Source organism: Lampetra fluviatilis, chromosome 36 (assembly GCF_964198595.1).
Source record: "Lampetra fluviatilis chromosome 36, kcLamFluv1.1, whole genome shotgun sequence".
Lineage (NCBI taxonomy): Eukaryota > Metazoa > Chordata > Hyperoartia > Petromyzontiformes > Petromyzontidae > Lampetra > Lampetra fluviatilis.
The window spans coordinates 1,106,113-1,127,205 of NC_136310.1; the positions used below are offsets into that span (position 1 = coordinate 1,106,113).

Genomic DNA, 21,093 nt, shown 5'->3' on the forward strand with positions numbered 1-21,093 from the left:
TTACGCTCAAACAGACGCTCAGCGTGAACCGGGCGGCTGGATGTTGTCTCGGAGAAGGATGAGGTGTGGGTCAGGGCAGTGAGCAAACACCTATGAGCACCTGGGTTCAAACCCAGATCCTGGGTCTATCTCTATGAAAGCTGATGCTCTAGTCAATGCAGAGTCAAAACCTGAGTCATGGGTTCAAGGCCTGGCACTGGTTGTCTCTCGGACAGCTGATGACAATGTAAGGGCACCTGTGAGATCTTGGGTTTACAATCGCTGCGTGGCTGGGCTGTCTCTCAGAGGGCTGCAGTGCGTGTCAGAAACATCTCAGCCTGCACCGCTGAGCTCTTGTGTTCCCGCTCTGAGTTACCGCTCCGTGTAAAAGGATGCCCGCGAATGTACGGGTCAACGGTCCCGGTCCAGTCACCTATCCGTCGACGCCAAATTCACCTTGCTCAACACAGCCCGCCGTGAATCTGTGTCCGGTGTTGTCCCGAGTAAACCACTGCACAAAGTGGAACGAGCGCCGTTCCCAGTCACGTGGAATAATGTCCTGCTGCTGCGTGCCCACTTTGGGTGTTCTGGGAACTTTGCTGTCCTTCACCCGCAGCACGACGTTTGGCTACGTACGGCGCGAAAGAAGTTCAACATACGTACGTACAATTCACGGAGTGGCCCCTTCCCACTCTCCGTACTCCCCGCCCCACACCGTACCTGTCTAACGAGTAAGCCAACCCTATTACTCTAAATGGTACGATGGGGGGAGGTTTGATGGGGGCACGCGTGGAGCACGGGGCCCAACCTGGCGGACATCGCCGCCGCGTGGCTGCTGCAGCCGCGTCGTGCCGCGCTCTTTACGTCAGCGGCGGTGAACACAAAGCTGCCGAGCCTCTCTGCTCGTGTTCCGGACGGCGTGTCGCGTTGCGCAGAGTCAACACCACGTGCTCGCCCTCGCCTCGCCAACCCACGAGTCCCTTCTACTGTTTGTTGCTCAGTTTATCTGCCCGTGCAGGTGTTGTGACGTCCGTGCCTGGCGTAAGTCGCCGTGAACATCATTGTTTCTCCTGGACTTTGTAGTTTGAGTTCATAAGCGAGTAACGTCCTGCACGCAAGTTTTATTTTAAAGGTTAAGACAAAATAAACGCGTGCGCGTTTCTTGTCGACAATGTACAGGGATAGGTCATTGTCACACGCAGGAATTGTAACTCAGATTTACTAAAACCTCATCTTTGATGGCCGATGTTAAAGGATACGAACGGACTGGCAAATATTCATGAAACTCTTTCTCCAACATTAAACGTTTAGCATAGCAATGGCCTGTTTAAGGGCTTAGGGTAGACAGGGCAATTGAAGGGAGTGCCCTGGAAAGCTGACAAAGTAGAATCATTCCGGGTTCATTGTAGCAAGGCCGTAATTATACTATTTATTGGGGGGGACACATCTCCCCCAATATTCAAATATGCTCAAAATGTCCCCCCCAATATATTGCTATGAAAAATTTAAAAAAATAATAATTGCTATGCTATGTAAATAAAAACAATTTGCTAAACCTTGGCCACAATATCTGGACTTGTCTTCATATAACAATGCATATATTTATGTTAAAATTATTGTGGTTATGGTTGTACTTTATTAATCCATAATCTCTGCCATTACATACAATGAAACAAGAAAAGGTAAAAAAGAAAAACAGAGCAATGTAATACACTATTAGACATCCCATGTGTTAGTGATTTTTTTATATTTTAGGCAGAAAATTAGTTTTCAAATTTGGATTTTTTTTTCTGGGGGGGGGGGGGGGGACGACCCCAGACCCCCTGGAAGATTTGGTCCCCCCCAATGTTGACTCCATGGCTACGGCCTTGCATTGCAGTGACACGACTCTTCCGCGTTCATTAAATGCTGTCTGTGATGAAGCACCCACAAATACAGTTATAGCTCAGGCTGTAGCGATCGCCTCTCTGTCTCTCTCTCGAGGTTCGATGAATTGTCGCCAATCAGGGTGACGACTGGATTGAAGAGCTGTCGCGTCGGAACGACGACTCTGGGTGAGGGCGACGTGACGGAGGCAGCAGAAACCGAACTCTGGTTAAGAGTCGGGGCTCATGCATCATTCACGCAGCGTGCTACGCGAGGCTGGAATGGACACTTACAAGTTAAAAAGGCACAAAAGCCTTTCCAGGGCAGTGAACTATAATTCTGATTTGGAAGAAAGTCGCTGGTTCACATGGCACGACGCAGCAGCGTATATGTATCAACGCCTCGCTGTTCCCTCCTCCCCAGTGCTATTATCTTTGCAAATGTACTCTCTTGATGATAATTAAATAGATAGACCCGATGGTGCCAGTTGGTGGGTGGTTCTTGAGATAGCCTTTGAGAAAATGTATACTTTAATCAGTCTATGCTGAGCTCATGCCATTTCCTTCCACGCGAAACAACAGTGGAGTTAAACCAAACATCGCAAATTGCAAGGCCCTCCTAAAAACAAGGATGCTTTCCTGTACGCACAAAGGTCATTATAAATAAATCATTAACATTAAATCTCAACGGCGAAGGGCATTAACATTCCCTGTGCTGCCGGCCACCAGACGGTTGGCGATCCACCAAGCGTCTGGCGGCCTACGGTGGTGGCCACCAGACGCAAGAGTCACTAAATTATTTTTGCGATTCGCCAACCAAATACCGTCAGCTAACGCTCTGCGGTGGGGCCACGTAGCGGAGCTGGCGCGTGCCTGCGGGCAACATATTAACGCCACGCGCCAAACGCGCAGAGGGTACGACCTCACACGTCCCTTCATGGCCTTTGATCTCCCTCTTGTTGATCTAACTTTCAAGTCACGGATCTGCTTCTCTTTGTCTCTCGGCGGGCCCGAGCTCGGCGCGCCGCTCCCAAGGGCCTTCGCAGGCCGGATGCTGAAGCACCTGGGTGGCGGTCAAGAGGCCGGCCTCTAAAAGAGATGGCCCAGGCGGTGACCCAGGACGTGAAGGTGCGGTGGGGAGGGGATGTGGAGATGATGGCCCAGGACAGGAGTGAGTGGAGGAGTAAGAGGAGCGGCAAGGCTGAGCCCACACTGGTGGTGGTGGTGGGGGGGTAGCACCGTCTCTTGTTTGCCACTGCAGTACACACGTTGTGTTCTACGTCTCAGGGACTCTCCAGCCCGCACACGCGATAGGGCGGCGATTGTCTGTGTTATATAGATTTATAATTAACTTAGTTCACAATGTACGTGGCCAACAGTGCTCATTGGAGGTTTGCCGTTGGTGACCCTAAGCCAGTGGCAGGAATAATTCCTGAGGCGGGTGTCTCTCTTTTTACAACAGACACGACTGACTTCACACAACATAGTTAATGAATCTCATCTAATTTCATATTTATAGAGCACCTTCACTGAAGGCGCTTAACGTAGTTTAAAAAACGGTGACAGAATATAATGATGTCGATAGCAGGCGCTTGCAAGGGTTGGTGACCGCGATAGAGGGTACCAAGGAACCACGAAAGTCCAAGAGGTTGTTCATTACCCGACTGTAGAACTAGTATTCTTAGGTTTTTTCGGTAAAGTCACGTAGGTAAAAAAATAAAATTAATAAAAGTATAATAAAATAAAATAATTATTTTACTTTTATTCATTTAAATGTTTTACCTACGGGACTTTACCGAAAAAACCTAATAATATGAATCCTTGCAGTCACGAAAGCTTCAAATCTAAAATGTAAAACTAGCCTGAACGTCAAACTATTTTTTCAAGTTCAGTTTGGATTTATCCAAATTAAGTTCAAACCCAAACTGAATAGAACGTGGGCTGTTCCTAGTGCGGCCCTCTGTGACAGGGCTGAGGCCATCAACTCGCTGCACTGGAGAATCCGGCGGGTGTAATCACGCCCGTCTCCCCCGAGTCCAACTCAGCGTGTCAACGGTACCACAGCCCAGTGCTCTCACCTCTGAGCCACACGGACACCTCAAACGTTTAAAACATTTGATCGACTCCTGCTGAGTGATGACGGGTTTAGTTGACGACTCATACCTGAGCTCAATGCTTCGTGAAAACATAGCTAACAATTTTAGTTTAATATTTTGCTGGATGTCATTCATCTTGGGTGCTTGCATAGACCTTTGTCCCTATATTTTGACAGCTTTTGTTCTTTTTTTTCCAGCCTTGCTACACCGTGTTCACAGCCCAGCCGAGTTGCTTCACACGTGCATCACCCCCAAAACACCGCAAATAAAGTTCCAGGCCACGCACATGTTGAGACAAACCCCTGAATCAGAGGGCGAAAGTGTCACCTTAATTTTCAAAATAAAAAAACCCCATTAATGAAGCTGTCAGCACAGACCGGAATCACGAACATACGTCCTTCGCATCAAAAAGCACGAGGTTACATTACGATTAAACAATCTCGTCATCATCTAGCCATATCATCTAGCCATGCCTTCCGTGTCCTCCTGATGGGGTAAGGAAGCCCCCTTTGCAGGTGAGGGTTCGTGTGTTTCCGCTCCGGCTAAACCGCCACCAAGGCACTTCCGCACCGAGATCACCGACAAAAAATGACAAGTTGAAACGAACCAACCGGCACGACACGGACAATTCTTACCTTGAACTTTTGCATGGCTTTCAGGGGCAATATTCCATCAACGGTCAAAATTGACTCAACAAAATATTCGTCTCGGCCCCGCCTCTGCCAACGTCGACGCCGCCACCGCGACCGGCAACCACGCCAAACGCTGAACACAAAACGGCGTCCCGATATCCGGACCGCGAGCGCGCGTGCTCCGACTGTTCCGCCGCGGAAGACGCCTCGCGCTCGGAGCGGCGGGGGCGTTCGTCGCGTGATCGCCCCACCGCACGTTTATTATATTTGGACGTCGTTTCTTTCGCGGCGAGCAACACCCCCCCCACCCTCAAAACCGCGTCTCGGCCGCCCGCACAATGCCGCGGCGGTGTTTGCCGTAACCCGAGCCGGCCGCGGGACATAACGCAAGGTGTTCATTGTGGGCTGCGAGGTGCGCGCAGCGCGGCAATAACTCGCGCCATGGTGATGCACCTCGACGGGCGGCAGCTGCGTGCGCACAGCTCTCAAATTCGGCGCCCCCCCCCCCTCGCCACCACCGCCACCACCACCCGTCAGCACCCAGAGCGGCCACGGATGTGCATTGTTACTGCCCTGAGCAAATATGCACACGTTTACAATACTGTAATTATAGCGATTGGTTTGTCGCATTGTTTCATTTTTTGTGTCCGCCTTTCTTTCTTTCGTCGTGTGTCTGATGGTTTATTTAGATGTGTACGTTGATTAACTTGTTGCCTTCTATGGGTTTAAGGCACTGGCAGTGACGCGCTTGAAATCGACGTCACTCCTTTGATGCGTCGACTGTGAAATGTGGACGATTGTACTGCGAGATCTTTATTTCTAATCGGGCATGATTCGTGTTTGTCTGCCAGCCGGCTACTCTGCCGATCGAACCTCCCCGGCTGCGGCAAACCATCTGATGCGACTTCTCCCCCCCCCACCCCCACCTGTCATCCACAATATTGTCAACACAACATTCCACCACCGACTCCACCGCGGAGTTTTAGTCATCAGACGACAACACGACCGCCCTGCAACGACAACACGACCGCCCTGCAACGGTTCTGAATGGGCACTTTACCTTACGGCGTGACACAGACGCGACGATTGAACCAAACGCTTGGCCTCTAAACTCAGGGCAGAGCCACTCCCCGTTGGCGAGCTGTTAACTACCTCGCTTGGTGTACAGGAGGTTGTGGGTCCAAATCAAACCCTGACGCCTGCTGCTGAATATTTGGAGTTTGCGTGTCTCTCTCTCCGTGGTCGCGTGGATTTGTCTCCGGGTCCTCCGGTCTTTGCCTCCACGTTTAGAATCAACGTCTCTCCGCGTTTAGGCTATTTGGCTGCCATACATTTCCACGTGATAAGCCACTTCGTTGAGCTATAATTTGTGGCCAGGTCGCTTCTGAAAAAAAGAGCTACGTAGCTCAGTGGGCCTTCGCTTCAGTCTAGTTCTGGTTTCTAAAAACGCACGAGTGACACACGAGTGAGCGGCCTCAGCCCTGACTTGGGGCCCAGGCTGAGCTCGTGGAAATTGCCGAGCGCGGCTGGACCCATGATTAGAGCCGGGAGTCTGAGCCGTGGCCAAATATACAGGCCGAACGCCAAAGTAACAACAAGATCAATTCCACCATAAATGACGCAGCATTAATTTTGAACGTAAATAAAGACAGCAAACGTTGAGGTCAGAATTTCGCTCTCCCCCCCACCACACCTCTCTCTCTCTCTCTGTTTCCCTTCGTGTTGCACAACACGGAGGACACGGCAGCGAACCGACTTGGGGCTTGGGCTGGGATCGTGTTCGCAGGGCGAGGTGCGGCAGGGGTTAGAGAGCTCACGGACGCGGCGCCGGGGGGGACAGGAAATTAAACGCTCTCTGTTTGGCCTGCCGAACGAGAGGCTGTATAGAGCAATCACTCGACCTGCGCGTGGACCCTGCTCAGCACCGCTTTGTCATTTGTACCCTATAATAGAGATTTTTTTTCGGTTAGATCGCGTAAATATAAATGTGTCGGAAAATCCGTCATCACCCGACACAGCCAATTAGTAAGGTTTGTCACATGAACAAAACGTGGCAATTAGTTACTAGTTCAGCACACAGTCGTGTTGGAGAGTAAACCCACAACATTCGAGTACGACGTTTCACCGTTAATGACAACCAGCCTCATCAGGCGACAGCCAAAATTGTGGAGAAATCCTTCTGTTTCACATTCATACTTACACGATCTAACCGAATACACCTCTATTCTGGATATTATTGGTCACGAAATCCTACGTGTTTATTTGTACCCTCTTTTGTGATTATATTTAAATGCACATTACGTTTTGAACAAATGTTAACACCCATTTTATTTTTGTCCGAGCCATTAAATCACCCTGAGAGCACTCAGACCATCTGAGAATCGCAGGCGTTAGAGCCTTTGGCTCCGGCAGTAAAGGACTGAACATATCTGTGTGACGCTTTAAGCGTTACTCCCTTGACTCAGCTGGTGGCTATGCACATGGCCCTTAAACCCAGCACTGCGGAGGTGAGGGGTGGTGGATCGCACGAATGATGTGGAGCTCCATCCCTCTGGGCTTCGAGGTGCCATACCCCGGCTTGCCAGGAGAATGGCAGTACACCAACATGTCGACTAATCTCCACGTCCCATCTGTATGGGATTCAGTGTTGCTCCCTCGCACGTGTCGGTTTTCTCCAGATGACCCGCCTCTTCTTCTCCTATGACCGACCGCCTCTCTCCAAGAAATAAACGACGATGACTCGGCTGGAACAAGATTAGTACGGTTGGCCACGTACAGTGCGAAAGTTCAACAACATAGATACATACATGCGATGGTGGTGATGGTGTTGGCGATGGTGACGACGGTGGTGATGGTGGTGTTTATGGTGACGACGGTGGTGGTGATGGTGGTGGTGACAGTGGTGATGATGAGGTTGGTGATGGTGGTGATGGTGGTGTTGATGGTGACGACGGTGGTGGCGATGGTGGTGATGGTGGGGGCGGTGGTGACGACGGTGGTGGTGACAGTGGTGATGATGAGGTTGGTGATGGTGGCGATGGTGGTGGCGGTGGTGGTGATGGTGGGGGTGGTGACGACGGTGGTGGCGATGGTGGTGATGGCGGGGGTGGTGACGACGGTAGTGGTGACAGTGGTGATGATGAGGTTGGTGATGGTGGCGATGGTGGTGGCGGTGGTGGTGATGGTGGGGGTGGTGACGATGGTGGTGGAAGTGACTCTAAGGAAGCAGACCCCACTCCGCTCGGTACACACATTAGTCACAACAGGTACACGAGCGCACACAAGCAGGCAGTAAATTAAAAAAGAATAACAACAGTAATTAAAAGCAAACAAAACCAAAAGACAGAAATAAATATACTGCCAAAATCAACATTTTAAAAAGCCCCGAGTAAACAACGATGCATGCGCCTGACGGTTAGCGACGGGGCTAGCGGCATTGCGGGTGCACACGGCCAAGGCGCGAGAGTGAGCGGCTCGCCCTGCCACGGCGACACCTGGGAGAACACCTGGGAGAACACCTGGGAGACACCTGGGAGGACACCTGGGAGAACACCTGGGAGACACCTGGGAGAACACCTGGGAGACACCTGGGAGACACCTGGGAGGACACCTGGGAGAACACCTGGGAGGACACCTGGGAGAACACCTGGGAAAACACCTGGGAGGACACCTGGGAGAACACCTGGGAGACACCTGGGAGGACACCTGGGAGACACCTGGGAGGACACCTGGGAGACACCTGGGAGGACACCTGGGAGACACCTGGGAGGACACCTGGGAGGACACCTGGGAGGACACCTGGGAGGACACCTGGGAGACACCTGGGAGACACCTGGGAGGACACCTGGGAGGACACCTGGGAGACACCTGGGAGACACCTGGGAGGACACCTGGGAGGACACCTGGGAGGACACCTGGGAGACACCTGGGAGGACACCTGGGAGGACACCTGGGAGGACACCTGGGAGAACGACGACGATGGGTGCCTCCGTCTAAAAATATATATAAAACGATGCGAGTCATTTAAATAAAAAAAAACTGAAATGTTACCTCCTTGATTTGAAGCTTCCGTGACTGTAGGAATCCATACTCTTTGGTTCTTTCGGTAAAGTCACGTAGGTACCATAGAGTATGAAATGTTAACTGATGTCGTTTGGTTTGTAAATGCTCTAGTCATGGAGAGTATTAAATCTATCCACTGCTGGATGAAAGCCTCCCTGTGCCATGGGGTTCTGCGCAAGGGTGCTCTGGACTTGTTGGGGGCCACGGGATGGGTTTATATTTAACTAGTAGTAATTGGTGTCACCCATGGCCAGGAATAAAACTGCGCCACCGCTCAACCGATTCACGACAAAATGTCTATTATAATAATATTGCACAGCATAGCCTGGGTCCCAAGACGTGTTCAAGAGGGTCCTCTACTGCATTGAGGTGTCTGGCCAATACCATTAGCAAGTGCTTGATTTCACGTGGAAGGAAACCGGAGACCCCAGAGAAAACCCACCGAGCTTACGAGGGCGTATCGCTCAAAACTCCACACAAATAGATTCAAGAATCCATCACTGTGTCCCCATCTACCTTTCCGTCCAATAATTATCCCATTTAATTACCAACCTACGCTCTCCGGCTTGCTGAGATTGCGAGATATGAGATCTGGCGCGTTCAAGGTAATTTGATCGTGGATATTAAATCTAATTGATTGAACAAGCATGAACACGGGTGATACTGAGGGCAAAGTCCATTGATATAATCGGTGAATTCCGATTAAACTTGAACTTGGGGTGGCGTTCATTTCTGCGGGCAGCACTGAGCCAAAGGTGGAAATTCCACATTCTTATGGATGGGACATCCCTGTTGATTTGACAACCACTGGCAACCTCTCACCGCGAGGTACGTATTTTGAATTGTGCTTACAGTATCACCTGGCCAGTGCTGTCTTAACAGTAACAATATCTTACGTGACGAACACACACACCGCCTGACACGTTGTTAACACAATAAGGGTGGAGCAGCAGCAGTGGACAGCGCAACGCACTCCGAGCTCGGCCACCCGAGACCACGACGCTGCCGCCACGAACGTCAGCGACGAGTGAAATCTGACCCAGTCGTTTTCATGAATCGGCACTGACCCGTGTGGTGAAGTATGGTCAAACACCCCCCCCCCCCCAAAAAAAAAAAATCCCACCCAACGACAGCCTTCATTCATGCTGGACTTGACAAAAGCTCTGTAAATTATCATCATCATTATCATCACATGATATGATCATCATTACAATATCCCTTGTTCATCGTACATTTCTTACAGGATGTGCAAACACACAAGTACCTTCCCGTACAGCTGCACGTCGCTATATTCCAATCAAGGTCTCCGTTTCAGCAGTGGCCCTTCCTGCCACAGAAACGTGGAATGTCCATCGCTGACTCGAGGCTGTCAGGCAGGAGACGAGGACCTCTCCACGGCACTTTGCCGTCGCCTCACTTAGAGGACGGCAGACACGTCAACTCGGCGATCTCTCGCCCGCATTGTCAACGAACTCTCGAGCAGACAGCGCGAGCACCTGCCCGGGGGTCGGCAGACCGGCGCGTGCGAGGGGCTCCGTACCTGAAGACCGTCCGTCTCTCTCTCCGCTCCTGGCTGGATGTGCGGTAGAAATGCCGCACGCGTCTGCGTGCGTGTCTGCGTGCGTGTCTGCGTGCGTGTCTGCGTGCGTGTTTGCGTGCGTGTCTGCGTGCGCGTGTCTGTGCGTGCGCGCGTGCCGGGGCGGCAACACGGTTCATCCGGGACAGGCGAAACGTAACCCCTTCCTCGCTACTAAAAAATTTAATTACCGCACTGGTGCGTACCGGGCGGGCGGCGCGGGTAGGATTCTCGGTGACGGCCGTTTCGCTCGTTGTTTTCGGGTCGAGGAGCGTGTGACACGGGGATGCTGGAGGGAGGGCGCACACGCACGCGCGGACACGTGCGGGCGCGCGTGTTGCACCGCTCGCGATGAGCTACGATGGCCCTTGAAGGATGCCGAGAGGCGATAGTAAAATATTATGACATTATAAAAACGACACGTGAAGCCGGGTTCTCAAGCATAGCGAGTCGTGGCCTCGGCCGGGCTACCAATAAATGCACAAAAAAAACCCATCTCATAAAATCTGGCTAAATCCAGCTAGGAGAATTAAAACATCAGCTTGAATGTCACACGATGAACATTACTCTCATGTGGCTGGCAGCCTGCTTGTCTTGTCTTGACTGTGACGCAGTGCGGCCAGCAGCGCCCACAATCCCCCTGTGCACGCTGGGTCCCGTGGACACACACGGCGCAAAACAGCTGCTCTGTTCGGGCTGCGCATTCGTTTGCTGCCCATCACATGGGATGGACGTACGCACGCAAGGATGAACGCACAAACAGCTCCACGCCACCCGCAGGTGACAGCCCACCACCGAGCTGGCACGTCTCAATAAAAGTTAATGGTTACCATTTTATTCAGTTTTAGCCGTTAGGGTTAAATGTCGCCGAATGTACGTGCTCGCCAACCACTACCCGATGGTTACAAGGCTGACGGGTGGGAGAGGCGTGGACGGGCTGCTAGCCTCCCCAGGCCGAGCTGGTTAAGGGAACCGTTTTTTTTTGTTTGTTACCACGCCGATGAGCGTGGGTTGGCGACGTCAGCCGTGGCCGGAAAAAACGAACTTGGGTCACAGTGCGCGCTCAGCCGCTCCACCCATTCACGCGCACGCCGCGATCGCACGCCGCGATCGCACGCCGCGATCGCACGCCGCGATCGCACGCCGCGATCGGCGCCCGCTTACGTTGTCTGGGGCGCTGCCCAGCGACTCCTGCGTCACCACGGGTCTCAGCTCGCTGCGTCTCCTCTGCAGCACCTCCACGGGGTTGACGCGCTCCGCGCGGGCGCCTCGCGACGCGGCAGGCGCCGTCCCCTCGCCCCCGTCCGGCCGGTCGCTCGCCAACACCGCCACCTTCTCGTCGGGGTCGAGGAGGTCCAGGTACGCCCGCAGGACCGCCGACCCGTCGACCCTGCTTCCCGATTGGTCGGTAACGGTGCCGGCGTCGGGGTCGAAGGTCGACGAGTCTGCTGCTGCCGCTGCAGCGGCGGCAGCAGCAGACTTGGCAGACGGGTGGTCGGGATCGGTGGTCGCCAGACCTTCCATCGAATATTCACGCGCCAGGATTCTGCTCTCTGGGCTCTGAGAAGACAAACGTTATAATAATGATTATTATTTTATTATGTTGCGAGGGCAAAATCGCCCAATGATGCTGAATGTAATTACCAGCAACTTGTAAATGTTGTGGATTTACTCTCCAACACACCGATGGGCTGAAGCGGTAACTAATTGGCGCGTTTTGTTTACGTGACAAACCTTGCTGGTTGGCCGTGTCGGGTGGTGACGGGTGAACGACACGTTTGTACTTCAGCGATCTAACCCATCAAGCCTTTATTATGAATAATATCGGTTGCAAAAGCCTAAGTGTCAAACTGAGCTGGGGCAGCCTTGGTGAATGTCAAGTCTATTAGAGAATGGTCCTGGTTCATGTGGAATTGTGAGAAGTTGACACGTGGAGTACTGACTGCTGCAACAGAAATGTGGAATTCAACCACCGGAAACCACTTCGACTTGAGTTGGACGAAAACAAGGTTTATTGGAGGAGTAAATCACGCAGACATGCACTCGATATCCTGAGTGAATGTGCTATCAAATGAACAATTACTATTTGATCAGCACACAAAAGGTGGAACCTCAAACCAGGTCTAACAGCAGGGCAGTGCAATTCAATCTCAATCTCAAATAATGCCGACGCAAGTCGCTTTGAAGAAGCCACGAAGCCATCTCTGAATGTTCTGCAAGCTGCTTGCTCCACCAAAGCGACGTCGGTCAGGATTAAAAAGAATAAACTAATTACCCAGTGACGCACTGCACAACCAGGCTCGCGGATGTCAAGCGGTGACGTAAACTTGCACGAACCGCACGAAGGATCGCGCGCGTGCGAGCACACGCCCCACGCAACGTCAAACACAAACAAACAGGTGCTACAATTACAGCGCCGTTCACATTTCCCTGCGCATGCCGCCAGAGTCGGCAAACAGCCGCGCGGGCGAGGCGGTGTAACGCAAACAGGGCGAGCGGGCACATGGCAGCCACCGCCACCACGAAGGTGACGGTGGTGGCGGCGGTAGTGGCGGCGGTGGCGGCGACAGTGACGGTGGCAGTGGCGGTGTTGGTGTTGGCGGTGACAGCGGTGGTGGCGGCGCCGAGAGTCTGGTGTGGCCGTGGGCCTCGCGGCTGCGTGAGCTGAACAGCCCGAGCCAGATCCCACGGGGACAGCAAAGGGGACGCGGTGTCCGTGTCTCTACGGTGACGTGCGGGAGGGACCCCGCTCACAACAGACGGGAGCCGACGGAACGCTTCGTGCGGTGCGGCGTTAGATGCCCGAAACAACGTTTACAGAGAGACGTGGGCGAGTTGACTTGTGTGCCTATTTCAGGCTGCGTCAACCAAGGGGAAGGTCCTTACCGAGTACTCATTTTAGGCCAAGTCAACCTCCGGGAAAGCCCCTCGCCACATCACGCATTTCAGGCCGAGTCAGCCTAGAGGAAGCCCCTTACCAGGATGTACTCATTTGAGGCCGAGGCAACCTAGGGGATGCCCCCGACTCGGTACTCATTTCATCGAAAGTTAAATCTCCACTTTGTCTCAAGCATTGTCGACGCGCGCGTGCACGAGATCGCGAGAAGCGGTCACGGCGTGAGACGCTTCGCAAACCCGCAGTCTCCTGTGTGGCATTGTCAGCAACTTCGGGATAAACGAAAAAGAATCCGGATGCAGAGAAACTTTAAGAGCAGACCTTGAGGGTTGCGTGTAGGCCTTGCAACAGCTGTGGGATCTAGCACAAGGGAAGGAGGCGACGGCGAGGTGTGAAGGCACCAACAGCGTTGGCCGCTGACCTTGGGTTAACTGGCAGCACTCACCCACTTTCACATTCACTTTTCGTCTTAAGAGCCGTCGTGTGAGAGTCAACTTGGCGGAGGTGGCGCGGAGGGCAGAGCGCTGAACAGGTATCACTGAGATTCATCGGTTCACATCCAGGTTTCAGCCGCTGTGATTCAACAGGGTTCTGAAGTGTGGTGAGTTGATGGACTCTGTCCGGTCACCAATGCGCCAATAATCGACGGCACCAAAGTTGGTTCTGATTATTAAATAATCAAATTAAAAACACCAGCTTGGCTATCATGCGACAGACAATACTTTCAGTAGCAAGGTTAGGAGGGAAAGTGACTCCCTCTACCCTGTGGATCGGCTGTCACTTGAAGGGACCTCAGAGGTAACTGTGATGTCCGCTTCAACGGTCCATTCTCTGACACGAATGGTCGCGCTGCTCTGCGATAGTTCCAATTTGATTCTTCATCTTACGACACAAAGTCCACGGCAGTCGGGATACAACTTTGGACAAAGGAGACTGACAACCAAGAACCCACGTTGGGGATGCGCGTCTTCCGGCTGCCTATGGCGCCGGTCCACGCCGCGTCTCGCCCATGGCGACCGTGACACGGGGCGGCACCTGCTGCGTGAGTTGCCCATCGTCACCGCCACGCCGCTCACCGCCACGCCGCTCACCATGTTCTCGACGGTGCGCAGGTATTTGGCGCAGCGCGCGTGCCCGTTGTGTTCTGCCAAGTCGGCAGCCGAGCAGCCGTCGTTGTCGCGCACGCGCAGATCCACGCCGTTCACCACCAGGATCTGGCAGCACTGCAACGGCAAACATCCCCCCCCCCGTTATAGCCTACACCAGGGCTCGGCAGCCAAAATAAGGGGCCGTCCATAAATGACGTCACGCACCTGGGGGGGGGGGGGTCAGACATTTGTGACGATGTGTGACGATGGGGGGGCGGGGGGTTTGAGAAATGTGACATAACATGAAAATGCGTAACTTTAAATAAATATAGACAACACGTTCTACTTAATTAATTTTACTTTTTGATGTTTTCTCCTACAACATCAGAGTGCAGCGCAACATTAAATACGCACTACAATGACAATAGTTTAAAGCGATTTGAAGCATGTTAAAAAAAATTTGGGAGGGGCAGAGCTTTGTGATGTCATATTTGCGGGGGGGGGGTCTGATTTTTTGTGATGCCGCGTGACAAAGGGGGGGGGGGGTAAAAAATCGTCCAAAATCTTGTGACGTCTTTTATCGACGGCCCCTAACATAGAACCGTCAGTTTTTTGTTCGAATTCGGTAACAAAAAAAACAACTCAATATTTCAAGAGCCGCAATGCGCTGAGGTTGGTGAATCCAAGACGGTGGTGGCCTTCAATAAACGTCGTCGTGAAGCAGCCCCCCCTCAAGAGCCGCACGCAGCTCCGACTCCGGGCCCACACAGACTGCCGGGGCGAGTCGCTGTTAGCCAGCAGCTACAAAGTCCGGTGCAGCAAGCGACAGGGGTGGGTGGCCAGCACCACGCCCCGGCCACCTTTGTCTCCCCAGTGCTGATCTTTACACATCACACTGCGCACTCACTTCAGGCGGATTCAACCGAGGCAGAGGCCCAGGACCAGTTCTGATACTCGTTATTGGTGTTGGCCATGAGCGGAAATGTTTTACTTGGGTCGCTGGGTTCGTAGCGCAGTGCGGTAACCGCTACACTACCGCTCCCCATTGGCAGCGCCGCACAAACAACAACAACCGCCATTCGCCACTAAGTGGCGGTGACGTCACCACGGCGCTTGCGCCAGGCCATGTGCACTTCAAGGTCACGGGACACATGTAGGTGCCACGGGTTGACCGAGTGAGATAACAGCCGAGATGCACCACTTGTGCCCCCTACAGTGCCAAGTTGTTTTAGCCACCTGGCGCACTGCTCATTGCTGCACGAACACACACAAAGACACACAAAGACAAAGATCCCCTGTATAGCCTTAACAGACCGTAGGGGAAAGTGCTGAAGCGAGCACCTATGAAGGCCGGAACGGTACACGAGGGGGTGGGTGGCCAGTACCACGCCCGACCGCCTTTGTCTCCCTAGTGGCGATGTTTACACACCGCAACAGGTGCTCATTTGAGGCTGAGTCGACTTAGGGGAGGCCCGGGACCAGTTCAGATAATCGTCACTGGTGTTGGCCGTGAGCGGGAATCGAACCCGTGTCGCCGGGTTCTTAGCCCAGCGCGCTAACCGCTACACTACCGCTCCCCACAACTGTTCACCCTGGGTAAATCTCACTGCGAGAAGGCTCTTTTCAGGAGAGTCTCGCTAAGTTTGTGACAGTAGGGGGCGGCAGGCGACTATGTGTTTGCCAATCAAGTAAAATCGCGAGTAATGTTTCACATTTGGCAAATTTTTAAGCTCGCAATAAAACGTGTCAGTAAAGAGCTTTGAGATGTCATTCGTAAGAGGAGGTTGCGATAGGTTAGGGGACACGTGCAGGGTGGAGGAGGATAGGGTGAACAACTTGGAAGTTCGGAATGGAATGTGGAAGTTAATCGTTACGGGAGAAATCAGTGAGCGCGGGTCATGATGGGTGAGACACGTGTGCAGGGAGCAGGAGGCCAAGTTAATGAGACGGGCTTCAGCGGCACCCCAGAAGATGATGACCGTACACGCATGTGTATGGATGTTGAATGAACACGCATGTGTATGGATGTTGAATGAACACGCATGTGTATGGATGTTGAATGAACACGCATGTGTATGGATGTTGAATGAACACGCATGTGTATGGATGTTGAACTTCTTTCGCACAGTAAGCAGCCAACCGTGCGAAGCGGAGGTGCGGGAGAAGGAAAACAAGCGAAAACACAAAAAGCAGCTCTAATGAAATTCGTTTTCAATCTAGATTCAAAAGTGCATAGCTCCAGTGGCTTTCGAAGAGCGTTCCAGACGGCCGCAGAAGCGCATCTGACAGAGCGCGATGCGGTAACCATCTTTGCGCGACGGCCGAGCCAAAATCCGCCGCTGCCACGAGGACGACCGGCGATGGTGGTTCGCGCTCCTCGACGAGCCACGAAACCAGACGGCAACGTCCTCGACGGTAGCGTCCTCGGCCGCCGCTACCTGCAGGTGACCGTTCTCGGCGGCGTCGTGCAGCGGCGTGCCGCCCCAGGCGTCGCGCGTGGGCTCCCCGCCGTGCAGCAGCAGCCAGCTCAGCACCGTGCCGTGGCCCCGGCTCGCCGCGAAGTGCATGGCCGTGGCGCCGTCGGCGTCCGTGTCGCTCAGACGCAGCGCCGTGGAGCTCACCTGCGGCGGGGAGGCGGTTGCGGAGAGGTTCGGAGAGGAGGGCGGACGCAGCGGGGGGGGGGGCGGAAAGATTTCATGATTTTATGGGAAGTACGATTTGGCTGCGATGGAGAAGATGGCGCAATGCTGTTGAGGTCAGGAGGCGGTCACAAGCGATGCTGTTGCTGCCAACGCACCCTGACATCGCTTCCTTGCTCTCTCATGGGTCTTGCAGCTGTGGCAAAATCTGCACAATGCACCTTGCGGTCACCCATCTCAAACCACGGGTCACGTGGCGACGCGACTGCCCGCTTCGATCAGTGGCTCACTCGCCAACCTCGCCGTGAACGCACGTGGGCGCCGGCGGTCAAACCCCCACCATGCGAAGGAAGGGGACCTCCGAGGCATGCTCGTAATCTCATCTTTTGGCTTTCCCTCCTTGTAACAGTCAACACGCATTCTTCAAGGATCACCTGAGCATTCGGGTGACATCTTTCAAGTACCCCTCTCAGAGGGTGTCACTGCAATTCTTGTCTTGGTCACCTGCCCTCCCCCCCGCCATCGTAACTGTTCCTTTCTGATGACATCTACAATGCTTCCCTGCTGTTTTCTGAATTCCCACGTTGCTTACCCTATCCTGCCCAAGCCCACATACTCGTCTTAACAGTGACCACGATGTATTCAACTTGCGTACGTTCCATAGTCAATACCTCGCATTGTAATTAGAAGCATGGACATCTCCACGTTCCTTTTGGACCAATTTTCAGTTTTGCTTTCCCATTTTCATTTTCAAGAAATCATTAAAATGTAAACAGTCCAGCCTGCCATTGTGTGGGTGCAAGTGTCAGGGCCCAACCTACCTGGCCCACCCTGACAGGGCCAACCCTGTCAGGACCACCCTGTCAGAGCCCACCCTACCCAGAGACACCCTACTGGGCCAACCCAACTCGGGCCCACTTTACTGGCCTCACCACCCTGTCAGGGCCCACCCTACCCAGGCCCACCCTACCCAGAGACACCCTACTGGGCCAACCCAACTAGGGCCCACCCTGTCAGAGCCCACCCTACCCAGAGACACCCTACTGGGCCAACCCAACTAGGGCCCACTCTACCGGCCTCACCACCCTGTCAGGGCCCACCCTAGCGGGGCCCACCCTACCCAAGACCTCCCGCGTGCGTCTCTCGCGTCCCGGCGGCGTCCCTCTCCTCGCTCTGCCCCCCGCCCCGCCCCACGCCGGGCAGCGCCGCACCAGCCACACGATGACCGTGGCGTGTCCCATCTGCGCGGCGGCGTGCATGGCCGTCATGCCGTCGCTGGCCCGCGCGCTCGTCTCGGCGCCGCACTCCGTCGCCAGGTACTGCAGACAGTCGAGGTGGCCCTCCTGGCACGCCAGGTAGAGCGGCGTCGCTCCCGCACCCGTGCGGCTGTTCAGTGTCCTGCGTGTGGGTGTGTGCGCATGTGGGTGTGTGTATGTGCGTGTGTGTGTGTGGGTGTGTGTGCGTGCGCAAAAAGGTGCGGTAACATTTAAAATATATATATGTTTACTGTTACCATGACAAACGAGGTGGCTGGATGGCTCGGAGGTCAGAGGGCTGAGCCGGACGATGGAAGGTGGTCAAGAGTAAGAATGGAGTGGCAAGCCAAGGAATTGAAAGTGTCCAAATGGAACATCCACCAAGGAAGTGGAGTTGTGAGATCAGTTCCTTTGCAGGTGCTGGGTGGATTGTTGTCATCAGAGGATCGTGAGAGGTGGCGGTGGCTCAGGAAGGCCTTTATCCAGCGGTGGATTGATCACGGCTGATGATGACGATGACAACGATGATATTAATTGAGAGTCGGCAATTTTTACGTGCACAATTCCACCACGTACTGTATTGTGAACATAAAGAGTCCAATAGAATAAACGATTCCACGCATCGCCACGTGCCGGGTACACGGAGGAGCGCTCCTCAGCGGCGTGGGAAGTTTGTCTGCGCAGCTCCTGCAGACACTAGATTACAACGGGGAAATCATGTGTCGATCAACGTGGCACTTTTCAGGGACGCATCTACCGCGTTAAGCGGGGACTTCTTGTACCGTGCTGTACACAGAGAATAGGAAATCATGCAGTGGCGTGACTTTACCAACAGATGGTAACTTTGCTCGCTCTGTCCTGGCCAAGCGGAAACCATCGCGGCTTTCCGGCAGCAGCAGCAACGCAAATGCCAACCCGGCACTCGAGCACGAATTGAACGTGGAAATACATCCGAGGCATTCACGATGTTAAATCAACGCAAAAGCCGCCGCAAAGTTTGACCAAGCAATTTGTGTTCCACAGTGCGACAGAATAGTTACTGATAAAAAAATAAAATATATTTTAAATTAAATTCGATGATACAAGACAGCCCAGAGCGCGCCCGTTCTCATTTGACCCTGACAGCTAAGCAGGCGTGAACCTGGCGAGCAACGGCGGAGCCAGGATTTTCAGGTAGAGGGGGCAACCCCTCCAGCAATTAAAAATGATAGGAGTTGTTAGTAAGTAAGGACTTGTCCCTTGCTTTTTATTCGATGCGTGTGCGGCGATGGCGCAGCCATCAATCGAAGGTCGAATTCGAACCGCGTTGTGTGATCGGCATCACGCTCGCTGAAGGTGAATGCCTTCAGGGAAGTCGTGGACTCTGTATACGCAACTGCGCACAATTCTGTGAGCCACTTATAACCGCTTTGCCGTTACTTATTGCCAATTATGGACTCAGACTATTGTCCTATCATCTCAAAGTCCCTGGCACGTAATAATATGCTACACAGTGGCAGTGGAGGTCGCAAAATGCCGATTTATTACTAATAACCCCCAATGATCCGATCTAAATTAAAGATTTCGATCGGATCATTGCGGGGGGGGGGGGGGGGCGGGCACGTGCCACCCCACCGCCCCCACTGGCTCCGCCAGTGCTGGCGAGTGCTTGGACGGATTGGCACCGTGAACAAACCGGTTGGCACCGTGCTGCTGCGTTGCTCCAAGGTGGGCAGCAGAGGCCAGTGCAGCAAAGACTAACTGCAGCGCTGGACTGCACTTCCACGCTGCCACATCGATGACCCCTGCCTTCGGCAAGCCACGCTGACCAGCGGCGGCGCAGTACGGTCGGGTAGCCCCGCGCGACCCGCACGGCTTGGGCAGGGGTCCTCACCCAGCCCCCCATCCAGCAGTGGAGCGGACCGCACCGTGCATAGGCAGACGCCGCTACAGAAGGGCCGTCGAACCCCGTTGACGAGAACCACCGCGGCCAGGAACCCTTTGACGGGGCGTCTCGTAACGGGAAGACCCGTGGAAACACTCTCACATCACTCGGCCTATTTATACCCGCCACTATCCTGCTCAATAATTCAGAGTTCCGCAAAAGGGGGCTCTCGCATTTCTGTTCTATCTCTCGCTGGGGGCTGCCGAGTGGCGTGTCCGCAAAACCGCGCGTCGCGGCGGGCAATCTGTGCTGCGTCGTCGGTGGCGGCTTTGGCCCAGTTGGTTCCAGCCACCCGAAATCTCACGGCGGAGAGGGGGCAACGCTCTATCCCCCCCTGCCTCGCCTGATATGTGTTGAGATCCAGCTCGGCACTTCGATCCCAGCGCCTGGAGCTCTTCCACAGCCACCTCCCGATTGTGTGCATGTACACGCATGGCCCGATTGGGCAATCCACTGCTGGATGAAGCTCTCCCCATGCCGTGCGGATCACGTGAGATATTCAACTACGCTTCACCGTGCTCGTCAGTATGGGTTGGTGAAGGCGGGGAGAGAGCATGGGAGCATAGAAGTGCAGTACAAGCATCGATATTGCTTCACTGTCCTGTGCTGCCCACAACATAGCCCCACACTCCATAACAAGCTGTCATGGTTGGTGTTCACCCATTCAAATAGCTATCACAATCAGAATATTTATTCATACAGGAGGAATCCGATGAGCTATAAAGCTCTTTGTCTCCAGGCTGCGACAAGTCGTAGGCTGTTGAGAAGCAAGTGCACAAAAATGAATGTCAAATAAAATAACCCTGAAAGTGCAGCGACGACAAATCATGAGAGACCTTCCCAACGCACTCCATGGGCTTGCTATTCAACGTCTAAAGCTACAAAGCGTCACAGAAACAAGACAACCCTGCGCTCGCAAGAGGCACTCACTCACTCTCACTCACTCGCTCTCATGCTCACTCACTCAACACTCGCTCTCACGCTCACTCACCCACACTCGCTCGCTCTCACGCTCACTCGCTCACACTCGCTCTCACGCTCACTCACTCACACTCGCTCTCACTCACCCACACTCGCTCT

The 21,093-nt window shown here is 53.6% G+C and overlaps 1 protein-coding gene across 1 annotated transcript in view; it reads right to left on the bottom strand.

Moving 5' to 3' along the window:
* The window catches only part of ESPN (espin), a 65,034-nt gene that overhangs the window by 26,892 nt on the left and 17,049 nt on the right, over positions 1-21,093 (bottom strand). The window contains exons 3-13 of the mRNA XM_078873426.1: positions 18,045-18,231; positions 16,633-16,815; positions 14,198-14,329; positions 13,428-13,466; positions 11,314-11,770; positions 10,417-10,499; positions 10,091-10,130; positions 8,429-8,497; positions 8,160-8,265; positions 2,825-2,907; positions 741-878 (exon numbers count right to left, since the gene is read on the bottom strand). Of these exons, the coding sequence (XP_078729552.1) occupies positions 741-878; positions 2,825-2,907; positions 8,160-8,265; positions 8,429-8,497; positions 10,091-10,130; positions 10,417-10,499; positions 11,314-11,770; positions 13,428-13,466; positions 14,198-14,329; positions 16,633-16,815; positions 18,045-18,231 (1,517 nt within the window). The remainder of the gene's footprint in view (positions 1-740; positions 879-2,824; positions 2,908-8,159; positions 8,266-8,428; positions 8,498-10,090; positions 10,131-10,416; positions 10,500-11,313; positions 11,771-13,427; positions 13,467-14,197; positions 14,330-16,632; positions 16,816-18,044; positions 18,232-21,093) is intronic.